General features: G+C 32.2%; 2 protein-coding genes across 2 annotated transcripts; one reads left to right on the top strand and one right to left on the bottom strand.

The window, feature by feature from the left end:
- Positions 1–376: 376 nt before the first annotated feature.
- Positions 377–21642, bottom strand: LOC139842789 (uncharacterized). Its single transcript, XM_071832893.1, has 15 exons — positions 21548–21642; positions 21419–21479; positions 21104–21220; positions 20773–21018; positions 20422–20505; positions 19853–20212; positions 19781–19794; positions 19478–19577; positions 19328–19387; positions 19153–19239; positions 18611–18739; positions 18299–18521; positions 870–883; positions 688–777; positions 377–529 (listed from the first exon to the last, which is right to left on the bottom strand). Exons 1-15 carry the CDS (start codon positions 21640–21642, stop codon positions 377–379), a joined length of 1833 nt encoding a protein of 610 aa, XP_071688994.1.
- A 2580-nt stretch (positions 21643–24222) lies between these two features.
- Positions 24223–24832, top strand: LOC139842790 (uncharacterized). The gene is made up of 2 exons (XM_071832894.1): positions 24223–24401; positions 24511–24832. The coding sequence occupies exons 1-2, from the start codon at positions 24223–24225 to the stop codon at positions 24830–24832; spliced, it is 501 nt and encodes a 166-aa protein (XP_071688995.1).
- The last annotated feature ends 2420 nt before the right edge of the window (positions 24833–27252 follow it).

Here is a 27252-nt window from a genome sequence, read left to right on the forward strand (position 1 = left end):
AATTTCCATTCGATGAATATTAAGCAAGTTAAATTCAAACTTATATGATTTTAAAATAAACGGTGATCCGAAAATAAGTTAAAATATAAAGGTGCTAGTGACACAGTGTTAAATCATTGAATCCCACTTTTGTTTAATTCACCCGTCCCTTTTGTCAAAAAGATTAAAAATATATTATTATTATAGTATTCTAATTTACATATTCTATGTATCCATATCTATATATAAACATATATATGGCACTTAAATATATAGACAAACCCATCACCACAACCACTTGAACTTTGCATATGTTTCTTTTACTTTCCCGTTGATGCTCAACAAACCCCACAACTCAAATTCTTTTAGGTTAATTATACATATAGATATCATATAGTTACACATCCCTATCACTTCCTCCCTCTTGTCCACACAACAAACAAATCAACAAATCCTTCACTGTGCTTAATTGATCTAATTGTTTGAGTTTATTGTTTCCAAGATTCACTTTCTGTTGCATATCACTATCATCTATATCTGTCTCTAATATCTATAGGATGCATATACATAACATAATATACTAAGATATGTTTAGGAATACCAACTAAAACCAACACACTTCCGGTCTAGATCACCGCTTCTCTTCTTTTGTTCTTGACAACACCTTGCACCACTTTGAACTCACCACAGCGAGTTCATCATCATCACCTCACCGGCCATCTCCACCACGAAACCACCTTCTACCATCTTCATCACTAAACAACCACCACCATTATACCTCTGCTTTCTGTTTATTTTCTGTTCGAATAACATCACCGAACACCACATCGATAACCACTAATGAATGACCACGATCAAATCATCTTTCACCATTGAAAACCGTTACCCACCACATGGTCACCACCTGCATCATTTAAACGAAAACAAATCAATCACCATAGAAAATTTGCTAGTATCTATTTTCTTTTTAATCGATGGAGAGGATTCCCCTAAAGACTCTGCCAATCCCTAATCCACTTGCACCAATCTACCTTATATGAATCTAGTTCAAGGAACCATTGTAGAATATCTCAAATTGGTGTCCCATTGTATGAAGCCTCCATCAAACATGATTGGAGTGCTGCTAATGCTATTCTAGTTGGGAGATCAGAATTAGTGAGGTTTAATATCACTGAAATGGGAGAAACAACACTTCAGGTTGCTGCATCCATGAAAGGTGATCTCAAATAGATGGTACAGTTTATAAATAATCTAGTAGGCATGATGACTAACAAAGACTTGGAACTTCAAAATAAGAATCTTTCACCCGCCATCCTCATCACCTCCACAACCATCACTTTTGTTTCTAAATTTTCTTCCTTATGTTTCTTGATTCCATCGTGTAGTGACCCGGACTTTTTCATGTTTATATATATTAAATGAAATTGATATTTACATGATTAAATGTTTCCAACATGTTAAGCAATCAAACTTGTTAAGACTTGATTATTTGAAATGAGTGTCATGTAGACAGTTGACCACCCAAGTTGACCGGCGATTCACGAACGTTAAAACTTGTAAAAACTATATATATATATATATATATATATATATATATATATATATATATATATATATATATATATATATAGTTAACATGATATTTTGATAAGTAAGTATATCACTGGGTATATTAACAATGAGTTATATACATAAAAATGAGACTACTAAGTTAAGAAACTCGAAATGATATATATAACGATTTTCGTTATAACAACGTCTTACTAAATACATATGTATCATATTAAGATATTGTTACACTATATTTAACATGATAAAATGATAATTATATATATATCATTAAGTATATTAACAATGAACTACATATGTAAAACAAGACTACTAACTTAAGAATTTCGAAACAATATATATACGTAACGATTATCGTTATAATAGTATTTTAACATATATATATATATATATATATATATATATATATATATATATATATATATATATATATATATATATATATATATGATGTTAAGATATATTCATAAACCATGTTATCATGTTAACATAAAAATTTAACATCTCATTTAAGTATAATAACAATGAATTAATTACATTTAACAAGATCGTTAACTTAAAGGTTTCAAAACAACACTTACATGTAACGACTAACGATGACTTAACGACCTAGTTAAAATGTATATACATGTAGTGTATTTATATGTATTAGTACACTTTTGAAAGATTTCAAGACACATATCAAAGCACTTCTACTTAACAAAAATGCTTACAATTATATCCTCATTCATTTTCATCAACAATTCTACTCGTATGCACCCGTATTCGTACTCGTACAATACACAGCTTCTAGATGTATATACTATTGGTATATACACTTCAATGATCAGCTCCTTAGCAGCCTATGTGAGTCATTAAACATGTGAGAACCATCATTTGGCAACTAGCATGAAATATCTTACAAAATTACAAAAAATATTATAAATCATTCATGAATTATTTACATGAAAACAAACTTACACATCCTTTATATCTAATCCATATACCAACGACCAAAAACACCTACAAACACTTTCATTCTTCAATTTTATTCATCTAATTGATCTCTCTCAAGTTCTATCTTCAAGTTCTAAGTATTCTTCATATATTCTATAAGTTCTAGTTTCATAAAACCAAGAACACTTTCAAGTTTGCAAGATTACTTCCAAGCTTTCTAATCCATTCCAAGTAATTATCCAAGATCAAGAAACCTTTGTTACTTAGAGTTGGTTATCTCTCTAATTCAAGGTAATACTCATATTCAAACTTGTGATTCAATTTCTATAACTATAACAATCTTAATTCGAGCAGAAATCTTACTTGAACTTGTTTTCGTGTCATGATTCTACTTCAAGAACTTTCAAGTCATCCAAGAATATTTTGAAGCTAGATCATTTCTTTTCACTTCCAATAAATTTACCTACTAAACTTAAGGTAGTAATGATGTTCATAACATCATTCTATTCATACATATAAAGCTATCTTATTCGAAGATTTAAACTTGAAATCACTAGAACATAGTTTAGTTAATTCTAAACTTGTTCGCAAATAAAGTTAATCCTTCTAACTTGACTTTTAAAATAAACTAAACATATATTCTATATCTATATGATATGCTAACTTAATGATCTAAAACCTGAAAACACGAAGAACACCGTAAAACAGGACATACGTCATCGTAGTGAAATCGGGGGTTGTTTTGGGTTAAAAAAAATAAAAAGTATCTTAATCTTTGAATTGGAAGTTCGTTTTCTGGAAAAATGATATTACATATGAACATGATACTATATCCAAAAATCATGGTTAAACACAAAGTGGAAGTATGTTTTTTCAAAATGGTCATCAAAATGTCGTTTTTTCGACGGAAATGACTACCTCTTTAAAAAATGACTTGTAACCTGTATTTCCGACTATAAACTTATAATTTTTCTGTTTAGTTTCATAAATTTTAGTTCATTATAAAACTATAGCAACTTGAATCACTCAAAACGGATTTGAAACGAAGAAATGACGGGTAAAACAAAATTGGATAAACTTGCTAGTTTTAACTACGAAAATTTTGTAACAAAACTAGACTAAACATATCCTAACTAATTTATATTGTATTATACATATTATGTAATCTTGGGATACCATAGACACGTATACAATGTTTTGACATATCATATCGGCCCATCTATATATATTATTTGGAACAACCATAGACACTCTATATGCAGTAATGTTTGAGTTAGCTATACATGGTTGAGGTTGATTCTAAAAATATATATACTTTCAGTTGTGATCTAGCCTGAGACATGTATACACTGGGTCGTGGATTGATTCAAGATAATATATATTGATTTATTTCTGTACATCTAACTGTGGACAACTAGTTGTAGGTTACTAACGAGGACTGCTAACTTAACAAACTTAAATCATAAAAAACTAATAATAAATGTTGTGAATATATTTCAATCCTACTTTGATATATATGTACACATTTGTTATAGGTTCGTGAATCGACCAGTGGCCAAGTCTTACTTTCGACAAAGTAAAAATCTGTGAAAGTGAGTTATAGTCCCACTTTTACAATCTAATATTTTTTTTGGGATGAGAATACATGCAGCTTTATAAATATTTTATAAAATAGACACAAGTACGCAAAACTACATTCTATGGTTGGATTATTAAACTGAATATCGCCCCTCAAGTCTGGTAACCTAAGAATTAGGGAAATGGCCCCTAATTGACGCGAATCCTAAAGATAGATCTATTGGGCTTAACAACCCCCATTCAGGTTATGGATGGTTTAGTACTTTGAGATTATTATACAGACGATAGGTTCTGTTTTGGGGATATTCTATGCATTAAGTTAATGTCGGTTACCAGGTGTTCAACATATGAATGATTTTTATCTCTATACAGTTTGCGAAATGCCTGATATGGGATGTGTTATAAAAATGAAATCTTGTGGTATATTATTATGATTTGATAATATATAGGTTAAACCTATAACTCACCAACATTTTTGTTAACGTTTTAAGCATGTTTATTCTCAGGTGATTATTAAGAGCTTCCGCTGTTGCATACTAAAATAAGGACAAGATTTGGAGTCCATGCTTGTATGATATTGTGTAAAAACTGCATTCAAGAAACTTATTTTTGATGTAATATATTCTTATTATAAACCATTATGTAATGGTCGTGCGTAAATGATATATTTTAGATTATCATTATTTGATAATCTACGTAATGCTTTTTAAACCTTTATCGATAACATAAAGGTTATGGTTATTTTAAAAATGAATGCAGTCTTTGAAAAACGTCTCATATAGAGGTCAAAACCTCGCGACGAAATCAATTAATATGGAACGTTTATAATCAATATGAATGGGACATTTCAGTTGGTATCCGAGCGTTGGTCTTAGAGAACCAGAAATTTGCATTAGTGTGTCTTATCGATTTCGTTAGGATGCATTAGTGAGTCTGGACTTCGACCGTGTTTACTTGAAAAACGATTGCTTAACATTTTTGTTGGAAACTATGTATTGTTAACATGTAAATATTATGTGATATATTAATCTCTTAACGTGTTTGATATTGTGTGTTAGATGTGTACCTCTAGTAAAAATCTCATCGACTCACCTAATAATAATGAAGAGTCGAATATAGGTTGGGAAGATTCACAAATTCCCGAAGAGGAACCGGAAGAGGAGGAACCGGAAGAAGAGGAACCGGAAGAAGAGGTTCCGGAGGAGGAAATATTAGGAACCATAGAAAAACAGATAAATAAAAGAAAATCCTCAAACAATGGACCAAAGTTAAAAATGGTCAATGGTGTTTCCGCTGAGGAAGAAAAATATTGGGAAGATTACCAATTTTCCGATGAAACGGATCTCGATGAGGATTCCGATGATGTTATAAAAATTACCTCGACCCAATTTGAAGAGGCAAAAGAAAATAATAAGGGAAAGGGCATCAAAATAGAGAAACCTGATTCCAACCCCGATGAACTTTATATGTATCGTCAACACCCGTATTTCTTAAGTTGTAACAATAACCCGGGAACCTCTAAGCCACCAGGTTTTTCTAAACCATTTGTGAAAACAACGGCTCGTATTAGAGGAACATCATATATCCCTAGAAAATTAGCAAAACGAAACAGGTCCGAAGAGGAAGAAACTAGTGAGTCGGAATAAAGAATTGTAATCATGAGGTGTAAAATATGTAAAATAAGTGTGCTTGTACTTTTCTTGTTGTATGTGAAAATTGCTTGTATTATTTGATAATTATCTTTTACGAATGTAATTCTCGTCTGTTTTACAGTATAAAAATACAATGGACGTTAAGGATAGACAACCAACAATTTTAGAAGATCTACCCGGGGACATGATTGATGAAATCTTGTCTAAAGTCGTTCAGAATTCGTCGGCACAATTATTTACGGCAAAATTAGTTTGTAGAACATTTGAAGAACGTTCCAGGCATGCCTTAGTTTATAAAAGGCTTTCATTTGAAAGATGAGGTATATCACATTGGGGACACCGTAAGTTACGCCGTGTTTTCTTTAAAGCGTTAAATGCGGGGAACCCAAATGCAATTTTATGCTACGGGTTAAGAACCTATTTTGACTCAACATATCCCAACGTAGGACTTCGTGAGTTAGAAATAGCTTCTAACATGCAACATAAAGAAGCATGTTATGCTTACGGGTTAGTGATGTTCGCTTCTCACCAAAGTGAGAAAAAGAACATCGAATTACAACTTTTAAATAAAACCTTCCCACAAGTGACGGATTCAGTAGTTGGGGTGAGAAATAAGGTTTTTAGATTATTACGGTGCTGTTGGACATTACGAAACCCTCATCCCTTTGACGATGTTACAACATGTTGTCTTGTCAATGGCCACAACGGTTATGTTTCACAAGACCAAGGATGAGAAGTAGTCTTAGTAAAACCAGAATGCATGACTTGTTTCTGGACTTATAAATTACGTGTTTTTATTGCCTTTGCTGAACTACTTGCGTATTAACTAGGATTGTTGTCACAACTGTTTTGTATCAAAGTTATTGTGTGCTATATTTCATACTATATGTATAATAGCGGTATTGTAAGTTTGTAAAATATTGTATAAAAGTTTGAACGCGAAATATTATTATAATCAGTTTTTCATATAGAATTGTAGTAGTTGAATTGTATATTAGCTACTAAGTATGAACTTAACGGGTAGGTACTACCCGAATTAAAACTATAAAATGCTAATATGAAGAAAAAACTTTTATAAATGAGTTCATATTATGCTACGAAATACTATTGACTACTCTTAATATTCTATATGATTAACTTAATTCTTTTGAGCTATTTTTGAAGGAAATGGCACCGACGACTCGTCAGAATTTGAACATGAGCGAGGAAGACTTCCGTGTTTTCTTTGCAGCAAACATAGCCGTGGTACAGGCTGCAATGCAAAACAACAACAATAACTCTGAATCTAGCAATACAAATAACGCCACAAGAAATCGTGTAGGATGCTCCTACAAAGAATTCATTGCCTGTAAACCTTTGGAATTCGATGGAATCGAGGGTCCAATCGGATTGAAACGGTGGACCGAAAAGGTTGAATCGGTGTTTGCCATAAGTAAGTGTACTGAAGAAGACAAAGTAAAGTACGCTACGCATACCTTCACAGGTACTGCGTTAACATGGTGGAATACCTACCTAGAGCAAGTGGGACAAGATGCTGCGTACGCACTACCGTGGTCAGCATTCAAACATCTAATGACTGAGCAGTATTGTCCCAGAAATGAGGTCAATAAGCTCAAAGTAGAGCTTAAAGGATTACGAACACAAGGTTTCGACATTACCACATACGAACGATGATTCACGGAGTTGTGTTTATTGTGCCAAAGAGCGTTCGAAGATGAAGAGGAGAAAATCGACGCATTTGTAAAAGAGTTACCAGAAAGGATCTAAGAAGATATAAGTTCACACGAGCCCGCCTCCATACGAAAGGCGAGTCGAATGGCTCATAAACTCATAAATCAGATTGAGGAAAGAGTTAAAGAGCAGGTGGCCGAAGAAGCCAACACGAAACAAATCAAGAGAAAGTGGGAAGAAACCAGTGACAAGGGTCACAATTTTAACAATCAACACAACAATCACACCAATTTTCGCAACAACAAATGCAACAACAACAACCAACCCATCAACAACTACAACAACCGTTTCAACAACAATAACAACCGCAACAACAACAATCCCAACAATAACAACAAGAGGCAGAAACCATGTCACAGGTGTGAAGGATACCATCCGACTGGGCTCTGTACGGCAGTGTGTACTAAGTGTAAAAGAAAGGGCCATGGTGCGACAAAGTGCGAAATCTACGGATCAATGGCTAAGGGAACAAATAATTTCGGAACAAGTTATGCCGACATTACCTGTTTCGGATGCGGGAAGAAGGGCCATTACAAAAATGCGTGTCCAAATCAGGGGGATAATAATGGGCAAGGCCGAGGAAGAGTCTTTAACATTAATGCGGTTGAAGCGCAGGAAGACCCGGAGCTTGTTACGGGTACGTTTCTTATTGACAATACATCTGCTTATGTTTTATTTGACTCGGGTGCGGATAGAAGCTATATGAGTAGGGATTTCTGTGCTAAAATAAGTTGTCCATTGACGCCTTTGGATAATAAATTTTTACTCGAATTAGCAAACGGTAAATTAATTACAGCAGATAAGATATGTCAGAATCGAGAAATTAAACTAGTTAGCGAAACGTTTAAGATTGATTTGATACCAGTAGAGTTAGGGAGTTTTGATGTGATAATCGGCATGGACTGGTTGAAAAAGGAGAGAGCGGAAATCGTATGTTACAAAAATGCGATTCGCATTGTAAGAGAAAAAGGAAAACCCTTAATGGTGTACGGAGGAAAGAGCAACGCGAAGCTAAATCTTATTAGTAATTTGAAGGCACAAAAACTAATAAGAAAAGGTTTCTATGCCGTTCTAGCACACATCGAAGAAGTCAAAACTGAAGAAAAGAACATCAATGATGTTCCCGTCGCAAAAGAATTTCCCGATGTATTTTCGAAAGAATTACCGGGACTACCTCCACACCGATCTGTTGAATTTCAAATAGATCTCGTACCAGGAGCTGCACCAATAGCTCGTGCTCCATACAGACTCGCACCCAGCGAAATGAAGGAACTCTAAAGCCAATTACAAGAACTTTTAGAGCGTGGTTTCATTCGACCAAGAACATCACCTTGGGGAGCTCCTGTTTTGTTTGTCAAGAAGAAAGATGGTACATTCAGGTTGTGTATCGACTACCAAGAGTTGAACAAACTTACCATCAAGAACCGTTACCCACTACCAAGAATCGACGACTTATTTGATCAACTACAAGGTTCGTCAGTTTATTCGAAGATTGATTTACATTTCGAATATCATCAAATGCGGGTGAAGGAGGATGATATTCCGAAAACAGCTTTTAGGACGCGTTACGGTCATTACGAGTTTATGGTTATGCCATTTGGTTTGACTAACGCACCAGCTGTGTTCATGGACCTTATGAACCGAGTGTGTGGACCATATCTTGACAAGTTTGTCATTGTTTTCATCGATGACATACTTATCTACTCAAAGAATGATCAAGAGCACGAAGAACATTTGAGAAAAGTGCTAGAGTTGTTGAGAAAAGAAAAACTGTACGCTAAGTTTTCAAAGTGTGCATTTTGGTTGGAAGAAGTTCAATTGCTCAGTCACATAGTGAACAAAGAAGCTATTCAGGTAGATCCGGCAAAGATTGAAACCGTTGAAAAATGGGAAACCCCGAAAACTCCGAAACACATACGCCAATTTTTAGGATTAGCTGGTTACTACAGAAGATTCATCCAAGATTTTTCCAAAATAGCAAAACCCTTGACTGCATTAACGCATAAAGGGAAGAAATTTGAATGAAAAAATGAACAAGAAAAAGCGTTTCAATTGTTGAAGAAAAAGTTAACTACTGCACCTATATTGTCATTGCTTGAAGGGAATGATGATTTTGTGATATATTGTGATGCCTCAAAGCAAGGTCTCGGTTGTAAATTAATGCAACGAACGAAGGTAATTGCTTATGTGTCTAGACAATTGAAGATTCACGAGCAGAATTATACGACGCATGATTTGGAATTAGGCGCGGTTGTTTTTTCATTAAAGACTTGGAGGCACTACTTATATGGGGTCAAAAGTATTATATATACCGATCACAAAAGTCCCCAACACATATTTAATCAGAAACAACTAAACATGAGGCAGCGTAGGTGGATTGAGTTATTGAATGATTACGATTTAGAGATTCGTTACCATCCGGGGAAGGCGAATGTGGTAGCAGACGCTTTGAGTAGAAAGGACAGAGAACCTATGCGGATAAAAGCTATGAATATAATTATTCGTACTAACCTTACTACTCAAATAAAGGAGGCGCAGCAGGGTGTCGTAAAAGAAGGGAATTTGAAGAATGAAATACCCAAAGGATCGAAGAAACACCTTAATATTCGAGAAGACGGAACCCGGTATAGAGCCGAAAGAATTTGGGTACCAAAGTTTGGAGATGTGAGAAAAATGGTACTTGGGGAAGTACATAAAACCAGATACTCAATACATCCCGGAGTGGGAAAGATGTACAAGGACCTCAAGAAACATTTTTGGTGGCCGGGTATGAAAGCCGATATTGCGAGATATGTAGGAGAATGTTTGACTTGTTCTAAGGTCAAAGCTGAACATCAGAAACCATCAGGTCTACTTCAACAACCTGAAATCCCAGAATAGAAATGGGAAAATATTACCATGGATTTCATTACTAAATTGCCAAGAACTGCAAGTGGTTATGATACTATTTGGGTAATAGTCGATCGTCTTACCAAATCAGCACACTTTCTGCGAATGAGAGAAGATGATAAAATGGAGAAGTTGGCGCGATTATATTTAAAGGAAATTGTCTCCAGACATGGAATACCAATCTCTATTATCTCTGATAGGGATGGCAGATTTGTTTCAAGGTTTTGGCAGACATTGCAACAAGCATTGGGGACTCGCCTAGACATGAGTACTGCTTATCATCCACAAATTGATGGGCAAAGTGAAAGGACGATACAGACCCTTGAAGACATGCTACGAGTATGTGTTATCGATTTCAGAAACAGTTGGGATCGACACCTACCGTTAGCAGAATTTTCCTACAACAACAGTTACCATTTGAGTATTGAGATGGCGCCGTTTGAAGCACTTTATGATAGAAAGTGCAGGTCTCTAATTTTTTGGAGTGAAGTGGGGGATAGACAGATTACGGTTCCGGAGATAATACAAGAAACTACCGAGAAAATCATCCAAATTCAACAACGATTGAAAACCGCCCAGAGTCGACAAAAGAGCTACGTGGACAGTAAAAGAAAAGATATAGAAATTGAGATTGGAGAGATGATCATGCTTAAGGTTACACATTGGAAAGGCATTGTTCGATTTGGTAAATGGGGGAAACTAAATCCAAGGTACATTGGACCATTCAAGATTATAGATCGTGTCGGACCAGTAGCTTACAACTTGAGTTACCTCAACAACTCGCGGCAGTACATAACACTTTCCACGTCTCGAATTTGAAGAAATATTTTGCTAAAGAAGATCTCACTATTCCATTAGACGAAATCCAAATCAACGAAAAACTTCAATTTATTGAAGAACCCGTCGAAATAATGGATCGTGAGGTTAAAAGACTTAAGCAAAACAAGATACCAATTGTTAAGGTTCGATGGAATGCTCGTAGAGGACCCGAGTTCACCTGGGAGCGTGAAGATCAGATGAAGAAGAAATACCCGCACCTATTTCCAGAAGATTCGTCAACACCTTCTACAGCTTAAAATTTCGGGACGAAATTTATTTAACGGGTAGGTACTGTAGTGACCCGAACTTTTCCATGTTTATATATATTAAATGAAATTGATATTTACATGATTAAATGTTTCCAACATGTTAGGCAATCAAACTTGTTAAGATTTGATTATTTGAAATGAGTGTCATGTAGACAATTGACCACCCAAGTTGACCGACGATTCACAAACGTTAAAACTTGTAAAAACTATATGATGATATATATATGGATATATATATATATATATATATATATATATATATATATATATATATATAGTTAACATGATATTATGATAAGTAAGTATATCACTAGGTATATTAACAATGAGTTATATACATAAAAATGAGACTACTAAGTTAAGAAACTCGAAACGATATATATAATTATTATCGTTATAACAACATCTTACTAAATACATATGTATCATATTAAAATATTGTTACACTATATTTAACATGATAAAATGATAATTATATATATCATTAAGTATATTAACAATGAACTACATATGTAAAACAAGACTACTAACTTAAGAATTTCGAAACAATATATATATACGTAACGATTATCGTTGTAATAGTATTTTAACATATATATATGATGTTAAGATATATTCATACACCATGTTATCATGTTAACATAACAATTTAACATCTCATTTAAGTATAATAACAATGAAATAATTACATTTAACAAGATCGTTAACTTAAAGGTTTCAAAACAACACTTACATGTAACGACTAACGATGACTTAACGACCTAGTTAAAATGTATATACATGTAGTGTATTTAGATGTATTAGTACACTTTTTAAAGACTTCAAGACACATATCAAAGCACTTCTACTTAACAAAAATGCTTACAATTACATCCTCATTCATTTTCATCAACAATTCTACTCGTATGCACCCGTATTCGTACTCGTACAATACACAGCTTCTAGATGTATATACTATTGGTATATACACTTCAATAATCAGCTCCTTAGCAGCCTATGTGAGTCATTAAATATGTGGGAACCATCATTTGGCAACTATCATGAAATATCTCATAAAATTACAAAAAATATTATAAATCATTCATGAATTATTTACATGAAAATAAACTTACACATCCTTTATATCTAATCCATATACCAACGACCAAAAACACCTACAAACACTTTTATTCTTCAATTTTCTTCATCTAATTGATCTCTCTCAAGTTCTATCTTCAAGTTCTAAGTGTTCTTCATATATTCTATAAGTTCTAGTTTCATAAAACCAAGAACACTTTCAAGTTTGCAAGATTACTTCCAAGCTTTCTAATCCATTCCAAGTAATCATCCAAGATCAAGAAACCTTTGTTACTTACAGTTGTTTATCTCTCTAATTCAAGGTAATACTCATATTCAAACTTTGATTCAATTTCTATAACTATAACAATTTTAATTCGAGTGATAATCTTACTTGAACTTGTTTTCGTGTCATGATTCTACTTCAAGAACTTTCAAGCCATCCAAGAATCTTTTGAAGCTAGATCATTTCTTGTCACTTCTAGTAGGTTTATTTACTAAACTTAAGGTAGTAATGATGTTCATAACATCATTCGATTCATACATATAAAGCTATCTTATTCGAAGATTTAAACTTGTAATCACTAGAACATAGTTTAGTTAGTTCTAAACTTGTTCGCAAATAAAGTTAATCCTTCTAACTTGACTTTTAAAATCAACTAAACACATGTTCTATATCTATATGATATGCTAACTTAATGATTTAAAACCTGAAAACACGAAGAACACCGTAAAACCGGACATACGCTGTCGTAGTGAAATTGGGGGCTGTTTTGGGTAAAAAAAAATAAAAAGTATCTTAATCTTCGAATTGAAAGTTTGTTTTCTGGAAAAATGATATTGCATATGAACATGATACTATATCCAAAAATCATGGTTAAACACAAAGTGAAAGTATGTTTTTCAAAATGGTCATCAAGATGTCGTTTTTTCGACGGAAATGACTACCTCTTAAAAAAATGACTTGTAACCTGTATTTCCAACTATAAACTTATACTTTTTCTGTTTAGTTTCATAATTTTTAGTTCATTATGAAACCATATCAACTTGAATCACTCAAAACGGATTTGAAACGAAGAAATGACGGGTAAAACAAAATTGGATAAACTTGCCAGTTTTAACTACGGAAATGTTGTAACAAATCTAGACTAAAAATATCCTAACTAATTTATATTGTATTATACATATTATGTAATCTTGGGATACCATAGACACGTATACAATGTTTTGACATATCATATCGACCCATCTATATATATTATTTGGAACAACCATAGACACTCTATATGCAGTAATGTTTGAGTTAGCTATACAGGGTTGAGGTTGATTCCAAAAATATGTATACTTTGAGTTGTGATCTAGCCTGAGACATGTATACACTGGGTCGTGGATTGATTCAAGATAATATATATTGATTTATTTCTGTACATCTAACTGTGGACAACTAGTTGTAGGTTACTAACGAGGACTGCTAACTTAACAAACTTAAATCATAAAAACGTAATAAAAAATATTGTGAATATATTTCGATCATACTTTGATATATATGTACACATTTGTTATAGGTTCGTGAATCGACCAGTGGCCAAGTCTTACTTCCGGCAAAGTAAAAATATGTGAAAGTGAGTTATAGTCCCACTTTTACAATCTAATATTTTTTTGGGATGAGAATACATGCAGCTTTATAAATGTTTTACAAAATAGACACAAGTACGCAAAACTACATTCTATGGTTGGATTATTAAACCGAATATCGCCCTTCAAATCTGGTAACCTAAGAATTAGAGAAATGGCCCCTAATTGACGCGAATCCTAAAGATAGATCTATTGGGCTTAACAACCCCCATTCAGGTTATGGATGGTTTAGTACTTCGAGATTATTATACAGACGAGAGGTTCTGTTTTGGGGATATTCTATGCATTAAGTTAACGTCGGTTACCAGGTGTTCAACATATGAATGATTTTTATCTCTATGTAGTTTGCAAAATGCCTGATATGAGATGTGTTATAAAAATAAAATCTTGTGGTCTATTATTATGATTTGATAATATATAGGTTAAACCTATAACTCACCAACATTTTTGTTGACGTTTTAAGCATGTTTATTCTCAGGTATTATTAAGAGCTTCCGCTGTTGCATACTAAAATAAGGACAAGATTTGGAGTCCATGCTTGTATGATATTGTGTAAAAACTGCATTCAAGAAACTTATTTTTGATGTAATATATTCTTATTTTAAACCATTATGTATTGGTCGTCCGTAAACGGTATATTTTAGAATATCATTATTTGATAATCTACATAATGCTTTTTAAACCTTTATCGATAAAATAAAGGTTATGGTTGTTTTAAAAATGAATGCAGTCTTTGAAAAATGTCTCATATAGAGGTCAAAACCTCGCGGCGAAATCAATTAATATGGAACGTTTATAATCAATATGAACGGGACATTTCACATCGATCACCAAACCTACTTAGAGCAACATCACTCCTTTACTTGTTTTGTCCCCTATTTAAACTAATCACCATCACCAATATTACTACACTGTTCGATTTTTGTTGCTGCTATATTTCGTTCAAACTACTCTACTCGATCCTGTTGTCTACTACTCAAAATAGAACTACCCAATAAAACCCAACCAAATACCTATCACAATTTAATGCTATGTAAACAATTACAGCTACAGCTTATTGTTTGGTTTGAAAAGAAAAAGAAACAGGACCCATTGATCTACACAACCATCATCATCGGACCTGTTTGCAATTTAGCGAAATAAAACAAAATATTACAATCTTTCATATACAAATCAAACATATAGTTACATCGCGATAAATTTGAATGAATTGAATAATAACTTACGATGATGACGATGAATCGATGACCTATTATACCTCGATGATTGTTGTTTGATTGTTTGATCGATTAAAGAACCGAAGGTCCCATGAACCGTTATTTATCCTGCGTTTTGTTTCTGCCTTTCTCGATCCGTTTGTAGCCGCCAACAAAACCACAGATCCCCTTTTTATTAGGTAATATAATAATAATAATAATAATAATAATAATAATAATAATAATAATAATAATAATTATTATTATTATTATTATTATTATTATTATTATTATTATTATTATTATTATTATTTTTATTATTATTATTATTATTATTATTGTTATTATTATTATTATTATTAGTTTTGAACATGTTAATACTACAAACATATTTATATTAAGAAGTTAATAAAAAGATGATATAGCAAAGATTATGTAAAGAGATTTCAAATATATTAATACATGTATGATTATGATTATGATTGTGCTTATGAATTAGAATTTTGAGAAGTTATAATTAAAAGTTTAGGAATTAACAACGAAGATTTTTATGACCATTAATATTATTATTACTATTATTATTATTATTATTATTATTATTATTATTATTATTATTATTATTATTATTATTATTATTATTATCATTATTATCATTATCATTATCATTATTAGAATTAATATTAATATTATTGGTATTATCATTATTATTAGTATTAACATTATTATTATCACTTTTATCATTATAATTATATAGTATCATTATTATTATTATAATTATTAAATTTCACAATCACATTATTCATATAAAAATATATTTAAAATACATAACTTAACTATATTAATATTTTTTAAAATCAATATACTTAATAATGAAATATATAAATATTAATTACATCACTAATAATAATATATATATTGTTAGATTACAAGTATATGTTTTAATATATATATATATATATATATATATATATATATATATATATATATATATATATATATATATATATATATATATATATATATATATATATATATATATATATATAACTGATTTAGGTTCGTGAATCCGAGGCCAACCCTGCATTGTTCAGTTCCGTCGTAGGCATATTTTTACTACAAAATATCGTATCGTGAGTTTCATTTGCTCCCTTTTTAAATGCTTTTGCAATATATATTTTTGGGACTGAGAATACATGCGATGCTTTTATAAATGTTTTACAAAATAGACACAAGTACTCGAAATTACATTCTATGTTGGATTATGAATACCGAATATCACCCTTTTAGCTTGGTAACCTAAGAATTAGGGAACAGACACCCTAATTGACGCGAATCCTAAAGGTAGATCTACGGGCACTAACTCCCCCATACTGGAAAATGGTATGCTTTAGTACTTCGAGTTATTAATACAGATGGATTTATGTTTTGGGGATATTCTATATGCATTTTGTTAATGTCGGTTACCAGGTGTTCAACATATGAATGATTTTTATGCAGATTGCTATATGCATACATGATGTTTATGAAAAATGGAAATGAAATCTTGTGGTCTATTAATATTATGGAAATGATTGATTATAATAAACTAATGAACTCACCAACCTTTTGGTTGACACTTTAAAGCATGTTTATTCTCAGGTATGAAAGAAATCTTCCGCTGTGCATTAGCTCATTTTAAAGATATTACTTGGAGTCATTCATGGCATATTTCAAAAGACGTTGCATTCAAGTTGTTGAGTTCAATAGAGATTATTATTAAGTAAATGACAGATTAGATCATTTATAGGTTGGATATTATGAAATGGTATGCATGTCTGTCAACTTTCGATATAATAAAAGTTTGTCTTTAAAAACGAATGCAATGTTTGTAAAATGTATCATATAAAGGTCAAATACCTCGCGATATAATCATATGTTATTGTATTCGTCCTTACGGATTAGGATGGGTCGCTTCACAAACACTCAAATTCGGGTCAAATGGGTCAAGCTTTCGGGTCAATTGGGTCTTGAGAAAAATTAGGCCTAACAATGTAAATCAAAACTTAAAAAAAAGATTTAAATGGGTTTCTCTCCAACCTATTAAGTCCTATACAAAAAATGAATGAATGAGTCTAATTGGTATCAATACTCAAAGATCAATAAATAGAAATAGGTCTAATGGGTTTTGTGAATGGGTCAAATGGGTCGAGCATAAAAAGTTTCATCCGTCAAAAATTTATAAAGCATTCATGTTTATATCATTTATTATGTATATTAATGTTTCTTATGTATATTTAATGAATAATAATAATTAAAATAATGCAATAAATGTAAAAAAAGCGATGTAACCCGTTTGACCCATTTGACTTGTGACCCGTTTCGACCCGTTACCCAAACTGACCCAACATGACCCATTTTGACCCGTTTAAAAAATTGACCCGTTTGACCTCTGACCCATTTCAACCCAAAACTATTTTGACCCGTTACCCAAACCGACCCAACCAGACCCGTTTGCCAGGCGTACATATTAGAGACACGAAAGAGAGATGAAGTGCAGATGAAGATGAAGAGAACCTTAAAAAGACAAAAATACTTTCATGTGCCTTGCGTGTGATAGTAGTTAACAGAATAATTTAATGGCTTTTACTAACAGAGATCATCCACACGCGTTTTGAAAACCACAGGGACAACCACTCGAAAAAAAATTCAGGGACCATCAACTTCATTTCAAGTAAACCACAGGGACAAACCGTGCAATTTTCTCTTTATTTTATACAAACCTTTCAAGCTTCAGGTATAGAAACTTACATATACAGATACCATGAAACTCTTATGTTTGTTACCTTGCTACGAAAACTTACATATGCAAGAGAAAAAACACAACTCTCAATCATTCAATGTAGAAAATTCATCTCCAATATGTAATTTTAAACACAAACAAATTCTGAAGGAATCAGATAACGAAAACCAAAGTTATGCGGGACCCATTCGATCTTCTTGGAAGATTTACCTGTTCGAATCACCTTGAAGCTCTTAAGATAAAATTCAGGCATAGAGTGTTCAATTATATCCATCAACCCATTAACACACAAACTTGAATCTTTCATGTACAATTCCAAAAGTTTCGGCACAAACAGCTTATGTCCTTGGTGTATTCTTACGTTTGTATGAATATACTCTTCTCTAGCCACTTCAAGATCATGGAAAATGCTTTTTGGCGTGTAGATTCGTAACTGAAACAAATTGTGACGAATAATAAGAAAAAAACAAGATAGCGATTATTATTACAGGCATCAAGATTTTAAGATTCGGTCTTGTGTACCATGGGATCAGAATGACTTCCAGAACAAAGTGCAAAGTATAAAAGAGGCTGCGCATCAACAATTGCATAATCTTTTCGTGCATCTCTTGACTTGCCCCTAGGCATCGGAAATAATAAAGATTGAAGCCACTACAGGCAAAAAATAATAATGTTAGCTTAATTCGCAATAAGCGGAGTTGTAAATATAGCCAAGTAAGGTGTGTTGAGGTACAGTCCCAAATCAGTACTACTTTTATCTCCGTTTAAATGGGCAGGTCGGGTTGACCCAAACATTATTATAAGTTATTTCAATTTTCATAAACATCTAAGGTTTTAAATAAGATTACTTGGAAGGTTTTATGCATTAAGAATAGTAGAAGTGTAGAATACAGTTTGAGCTACTTTGACCCATTTGACCCGTTTTCCCTGTTTGACCCATCAGATATAAGCCAACTTGGCCCATTCATAATAACAGGTAACAACTCGAAATTGATATCTTATCTTATCTTATCTCTAAAAAATAATATTGTAAATTGTAAATGTTAATAGTTGATGAAACTTACTTGTCCCGGACGAGGCAGCCTGCATCCCAATATCGTTCTTTGGATGTCACCAACGCTAATATTGTGACCACCAATGTTATACGAAGCCTGAATTATACATAAATATGTCATAGTCTATGCTGCACAACTCACAAGACTAGTTTGATATACATGTTTATATATAATTATATTTTACCTTTAAGACTGCAGATATCCTCTTTAAAGTGCTGCTTGCAGTTCCATAAACTAAGTATGCCTACAAAAACAGAATTACAATAATAGTTACATCCCATATCATCCCATTAATGCTTAAAACAAAAATTTTATAAAAGTTTTGTAAAATTACATGCATCACAAGTGCGTTATGAACATTGATCCAAAATGCTAGCTTTTCCTCATACTTCAACATTCTTGGATCAACTTGTTCCAACTGAGAAACTAGAGACCTGCAAAAAGATTGTGGTTTTTTCACATCATATAATAAATTTAATAAGGTCAGGAACTTGAACCCGACTAGAGGGGTGAAACTAGTGATAGAGGTAAACACTAAAAAAACAAGGTTTTTTTAGTAAAAAGTTATCTTTTTTATTTATTTTTTTTTGTTTTTTTTTTTCAAATTCAGTTGGAGCGGATACTCCCTTTTGGTTACCTTACGTTCCGTCCCTGAATAAGGTAAAATAAAACATTGGTAGACAATAAAAGCTTCAAGGGTGCCTAATACTTGCCTATAGTTTCGTTGTTTACGTTCAACTTTACTCGATCTTTGATCATTTTTGCAAATACCTTGCACCTCAACCACACTTGAGCAAGAGTCACTAAACTCCATTGATGGTTCCGAATCATTATGCTTATGCAACCACGTTTTTTCAACCTCGCGTTGTGGGCTCCACACACCAAACTCATCTCTTGGTGAAAAATCACTAGGTGATGAAAGGGGACAACGATCGACCAAGGGCGGATCGGCAATTTGACAGTATATGGAACAAATGCACTTAACCATCTCTTCAGATAGCTGATTTGCAGACGCGCAAATTTCACGATGCTCAGCTAGACTAGTACTCGATAAATCATCAATAGGACGCTGATAAACAACATTAAAATGATACAAAAATGTTAGAATTCAAGCCTTTGCTTTGTGGGTGATTTTAGTGTCATCTAATAATCGTTTTAGGTAATCTTGATTTACTTGAAAGTAAGAATATTACTGGCAATACTTAACAATGACTTTGGAGAATGTGGAGTACACGCCGCAAGAGTTTACTAGAATGTAGCCAAAATTTGCACACGTACGATTAACGGTTTTTCCCGCCACAAAGGGTTGCACCCTTTCTTTTTGTGAGCAAATTTATTTAACTGTTTTTCCTTCGAAAAACACTGTCATAGCCTTTCATACAAAAAAACATAAACAATAGCATTCTCTCTAGTATACTGATTTGAATTGTTATTGCCTACAACCAAACCAAATCTGATTTCTTTTTTCATCCAAATTGAATTTTCATGAATCAAGGTTTGTAATGATCAAAATACTTAAATAGAAAAGTGTTTCACGATTCAAGAAACAATCAGGATTATCAATTTCATACCCAGATTTCTAATATGCTTCACCTTTCAAAGCTTTAGAAAGTAAGATTTGGTTATTACCTCAAGCAATGTTAATGGCAATGTATGATATGAATCTAGAGCTTCACGAACGATATTTCCACGAAGATTTATTCTTGATGAAAGCGAAGACTGACTACGTTGAACATAAGACTCTTTAGTCGGTCCTTTTGCGATTGGATTAAAAAATTCTTGGAAAGCGTTACGATACAGTGAGAGTAGATGCTCTTCCAAATGCTTAACTTCAAATTCTAGTATTGATATCTCCTTAATAAGATCTTTTGCACGCTGTGATTAACAAGACGAAATCCGGTTAAACATATACTCCATAACATTGTTAAGATTTATATTCATTTTTTATATTTTTTTATACCTTCGGAAGTGAGCTTTCATCTATAAGATCGTTTACCGGGGGCTGATCAGCCGTTGCTTTCTCCAATTCTTTTCGTATTACGAACTGATCCATGAGTTCCTTTTGAAGTTGTAGAATCTGTAACATGATACCCAAAGGATTATGATTAATCATAAAAAAATCTTTATGAAATAATCAATATTTTTTACCTCTTTCTGTATAGAGTTTTTGGTACTTTGAAACTGGTTTTCTTTGTGTTCTTCGCCATTTTTTACCTGTTTTACTAACAATTTAATGATGATTCTACACTTTAAAATACTAAAAATTAAATCTTACCATCTTCACAGGCTGAGAAGCTGTGAACATTGTCTTGTTATGTTCATATGTTCTTCCCTCACTGTCAACAAACAAGAAAATATTTCAAATTAACTGTGTGCACAACCGCACGTGTGAAGACTGATATACCTCTTACAGCGCTTGTGCATTGCAGCACATGATTCCATTTTTGCTTCAAAAGAAATAGGTGTACTGGAGATGGACCCACTTCCATAAATCATCATTATTTGCAAACATAAAATAACACGCACACACAATTCTAATTCTAATACTAGAACATCAAGAAAACAGAGTAAATGCTTAGAAACAGAGAAAATTTTGTAACCCTTGAAAGTTTTACTAAAATCTTTAAGAAAAATCAAATCTTTTTATAAAATAGTAGTTGGGTTCTTTTTATATTAATTAAAGATCACTAAATAGCCCCGTAATATTTACTTCCATTTTTTTTATTTTGAACTATTTTGGTAAAATATATCCCCCAATAAATAAATTAAATAACCCGACAATATATATACTCCGTATATCTTTTTTACTATAAGTAAAGAAAATGTTAATTTGGTTAACGTAAATATGTTTGACCAGTTACTATCTACTATTGGAAAGTGATTTTACCTTTGTGTATGCGCCTTTTGCAAAGTGTTGGCTTTTTTATTTTTCTTTTATTGCATCAAAAGAAGTAATTCACGTCCATAAAATTGACACTTTGAAGCAATACTTCACTATCTAGTGTTTTGACATATACATCTTCAAATATACTTCTCAGTTCTCACCCATAATAAATTTATAAAGTTCTTTTTCTTTTTGCTTTTCAATAATGTAGCTCTAAATGATTTGACCTACAAACTATTAACATGCTTGGCTGTGTTATAAATAAAGCAAACAATAACAAGTCCAAATAACTAGACAATAATGAAAGTTACATATATTTTCAAGTATATTTTGACTCTTTTATATAACACCTTGAAGATCGTTTAAAAGTAGATATGGTACTATGGGTAATATTTCCGTTCCCAACTTACCAACCACAATAATTTCATGATGAATGTTGTCAAATACAAAAATAAAGATCATATGATTCCAATTTCAAAGCCTAGTAATATTGACCCAATAGGACCAAAAAATGTTGGACTAATGTTCTAACTTTGAATTATTTAATATAAATTGACTTTGCATTTGCTGGTATATGAAAAATCTCAACTGCAGTTTGATTTTTTAGCTAGAGATATGATATAAGGTGGTTGTAGTGCAGAATGTGTGATGTATAAGTTGTAGATTAATGGGAAACTAAAGGAACCTCAAAAGGGGTGAAAGGTGAAGGTCAATATGCAAAGCAAAAGGAATTGAAAAGAAGTTGACTGTTTAGGGTAGTCTAGCCTTTTGTCTAATTCCAAATTAAAGTTCTCCACTAGCTTCTTGATTAGATGCATAATATATGCATGCATGGTGCACCAAGGTCCCATTTTTATGGGCTGGAAAAACACACACACACACAAAACATGAAAGATTTCCAAGCTTTTTAATATCATCTCCCAAGAAAATAAAGATAGCAATAGGCAACTCTAGCATCTAAAACTTTTTAATTTTGTATGAGTCAAATAAAGTAATTCACATATATTTGGTTTAGTCTTTTGCAATGAAATCATTTTTTAAGAAGCAGACAAGAATTACCATTAGAAACGAAAACAACACATAGAATTCAAGCTCCTAAAGAAGGATACAGTCCAAACTAAACAATAATAGCAGCAAGCTAGGAAAGAAATCAAAACCATCCCAAGCCAATGAAATCTTTATTGGTAGACGGGTAAGGTTTCTTTTATTTAGGTAAGGAGAGTAGTTTTTTAACCGGTTATATGCGGTATAGCCGAGTTATACTGTAATTGTTTTCGTAAAAAATTTCTACTCAGAGGACTATATTTATATGACTAGACTTAACCGGATTATTTAGATATACATGACTAGACTTAACCGGATTATCTAGATATACATGATTTAACCAGATTATTCAGTGACCGTTTATGACAAAATCTTTATTAGTGACATGCCTCATTTGTGAGAACGACCCATTTAGTAGTACATCGGCATAACCTTAAAGTTGGAGGCTTGTATTGAGCACGTTATGATAGTACAAGGTGGTTAAATGTAACTTTATTACACCCGGGTCAAGGTTTATGATGTAAATGTAAATTATTAATAGTTCAGGGACTAGTTCTGTAATTTAATATTAACCGGATTAAATAGTTGTTAGCATTCTGTAAGTAGAATAACAGTAGTTTTGATCTTGATGAACACTATGTGAAATTCTTGTAATAAGTTTAGTGATTCAATCAATTAATCATTTCTATTTCAATTGTATTCCGTTTCTACATGGTATCAGAGCGCATGGATGCGTGATTTCTCTGCTCTTCAAATCGTCATTTTCGTGCCCTAATTAGCAGAAATTGATCTATTCAATTGATTGAATCGAAATTGATCCGTGTTTTGATTACTAGTTGATCAATTACTTCTTCTGTTACGAGCAATTCGAAGATATGGTGATTACTGAAGGAAATCCTAATAATGATGTTCGTACGACTAATGATCCGTTGCATCTTGCTAGCTCCGATCATCCAGGAATGGCTTTAACAAGCACGCCGTTTAATGGCACTAATTTTCTCGGATGGAGTCGCACTGTGAAAATGGCACTACGTGCTAATTTGAAGTTAGGGTTCATCGATGGAACGATGACTAAAACTGCTATTACTGATTTGACTTTTCCTAGGTGGACCAGATGTGATTATATGGTGACTTGCTAGATTCTCAATTCTATGGTTGCAGAACTTTCTGAATCGTTTCTTTATGCACAATCAGCTTGTGGATTGTGGAAGGAATTGCAAGAAAGGTATGGACAAAGCAATGGTCCATTGATATATCAGATTGAAAGAGAGCTTAGCAAGGTCAATCAAGGAATTCAAACTGTAGCTGCTTACTCTAATAAGCTGAAAAGGTATTGGGATGAACTGTTGAGTCTCAATGGTGTTCCAATGTGTGATTGTGGTAAGATGAAAGAATGTACTTGTGGTATCATTGAAAAAGTACATTGAAATTGATAATAGAGGGAAGCTGATTCAATTTTTGATGAAGCTTGATGATGAATATGAGTATGTTAGAGGGCAGATCTTGTCCATGGATCCATTACCAACATTGAACAAGGCTTATGACATTGTTCAGCAGGTGGAAAAGCAAAAACAAGTCACACTACATGAGCATGATCGTACTGCCTTTTATGCTAATAACAAAGGTGGTGGTAGTTCTGGCAATATCAAGAAGTCTACAAAAGATGAGAAGAAATGCACATTTTGCAGTCAGGAGGGACATGTGTTTGAAGAGTGTTTTGAAAGGATAAGGTATCCAGATTGGAATAAGGGCAGAAAATAAAAGAAAGGTAACAGAATGGCTGCTCAAATTGCTACTGATTTCAGTCCGTACATGTACAGGGATAGTCCTTTTGATTTTGAGGGAGAAGCTGAGGTTAATGGAGGAAAGCATGAATTGGATCAAAAATTTGTCAATGGAGTTTGTCAAGAGATGATGAAGATGTTTAAAGAAAAAGGATAAGAGCATGAGGGTCGTAGCACTTCTAGACCACATACAGGTATATCTTTTCATACCTCTTTGCAAATATTGGCTAAAAGACATAGTGACTTTAATTTCAAAATAGATTGGATCATTGATATAGGAGCATCTGATCATATGTCCCCACATATTGGCTTGTTTCAGTCAATAAGAGAGTTAGATAGACAATAAGATTAAAATTGGCAGATGGAACTAGTAAATGGGTCAAACAGGTTGGTAGTGTCAAAATTAACCCTACATTAACCCTAACTCAAGTTTTCTATGTTCTAGATTTCAAAGTCAGCCTTTTATCTGTTGGAAAGTTACTCAAATCCAAATTCCTCTTAGCCATATTCTTTCCTACCTGGTTTGTATTTCAGAACCCTTCAATTAAGCAAGTGGTAGCTGCTGGAGAAGGGTTCAACAATCTGTACATATGCAAACCTACTGCAGTTGTACTTTCAAAACCTTCATTCATAGTTTTATCTTCTTTTGTAAATAATGCCATTGTTCAGAATAAAGTTTCAAATGTATTTGTGAACTTTTCCATTTTAGACTTGGACATACATTTGTATCCAAGCTAACTCATGTATTTGATTGTGATCAATCAAAAGTATCTCACCTTTCTTGTGATACTTGTTTGGTAGCTAAGGCTCATAGGCTACCATTTCCCAAGAGTCAACATAAGTCAACTGCTATTTTTCATTTAATACATGTTGATTTGTGAGGGCCTTATAAAACTGCAGCTCTAAATGGTGAACATTATTTTTTCACTATAGTAGATGATTGTTCTATATGTACATGAACTTATTTAGTACATCATAAGGATAGTATTCTTTAGATTTTTTTCCAACTTCTTTGCTTATGTGAAGAATCATTATGATGCTAAGCCTAAGTTTCTAAGGTCAGATAATGGAACTGAGATTGTTAATAGGGTTTGCAGTTCTTTTTTAAAACAGAATGGAGTAATCCATCAAAAATCCATGGTGTACACTCCACAACAAAATGGGATAGTGGAAAGAAAATATAAGCATCTTTTAGAAACAGCTAGGGTGTGACGATCCGGAGATTTCTGACCAAATTTAAACTTAATCTCTATATGATTTCGACACGATAAGCAAAGTCTGTAATGTTGAGTCTCAAAATTTTTGGAACTATATTCATATAATCAATTACCCTTTTGACTGTGCTCGACGATTCACAAACATTTATGTATATATAGATATGTATATATAAAATATAGTTATATTAATTGAAAACGTCAACAAAGTATTCGATGTATAATACTTTACATGAACGTATTTGTTTCAATATATGTTTAATATATTTATCGACAAAATTAAAAGATAATATCAAATGATTGAATTAACGGATTCATTGTGATATGATTACGGGTCTCTGTTGAGAGGTCCACTGTGATTTAAGAAATTCGTCCTTTTTATCAATATTCGAAAAATGGTAAAGTGATTTACAAGTAAGAACGAACGTGTCAATTAACGAGAGTTAGACAAAAGTTAGTGGAGAACTAAATTTCATAATATTCAATTGATTTAGTTTCAAACGTACGAAAATGTTTTTCGATATAATTGAATTTGATTATTAAAATATTTTTGTTTAAATAACGTAAGTTGGAATATTAACTGTAGAACTAAGTGTATAAATAACTTGCAACGTGTATTTAAAACATGTTTATATATATATATATATATATATATATATATATATATATATATATATATATATATATATATATATATATAGTTTCGAATTATTTATTAAACGACAGTAGCATTCGTTTATTGATTTGATTGATATTTAAATAAGTTAAATTGAACTTATAAACGCTAATACATATATGAAATATATCAATTTAAGCTTTAAAGTATAAATATTATGTGATATAATAATTTCTATTATTTAAACGATTTTAAATTATAATGAACTATGAAATATGATTAGTTTGAAAAACTAAATATTATATTATTAAATAAATATTTCAATTGTACATAATATGTACAAATTTATATTTCTAAATGAAAATATATATATATTTTACAATGTGATAAAATATAATATTAACTTAGTTATAAAACGTTTTGATTTAAAATAATATTATATATATATATATATATATATATATATATATATATATATATATATTAGTAAATAACGAGACGATGATTTAGAGAAGCAAATGACCAAAACACTCGAACGTTCAAGTTACACTTCGAGTAATATAAGTT

This window comes from Rutidosis leptorrhynchoides, chromosome 4 (assembly GCF_046630445.1).
Source record: "Rutidosis leptorrhynchoides isolate AG116_Rl617_1_P2 chromosome 4, CSIRO_AGI_Rlap_v1, whole genome shotgun sequence".
In the NCBI taxonomy this organism is placed as follows: domain Eukaryota; kingdom Viridiplantae; phylum Streptophyta; class Magnoliopsida; order Asterales; family Asteraceae; genus Rutidosis; species Rutidosis leptorrhynchoides.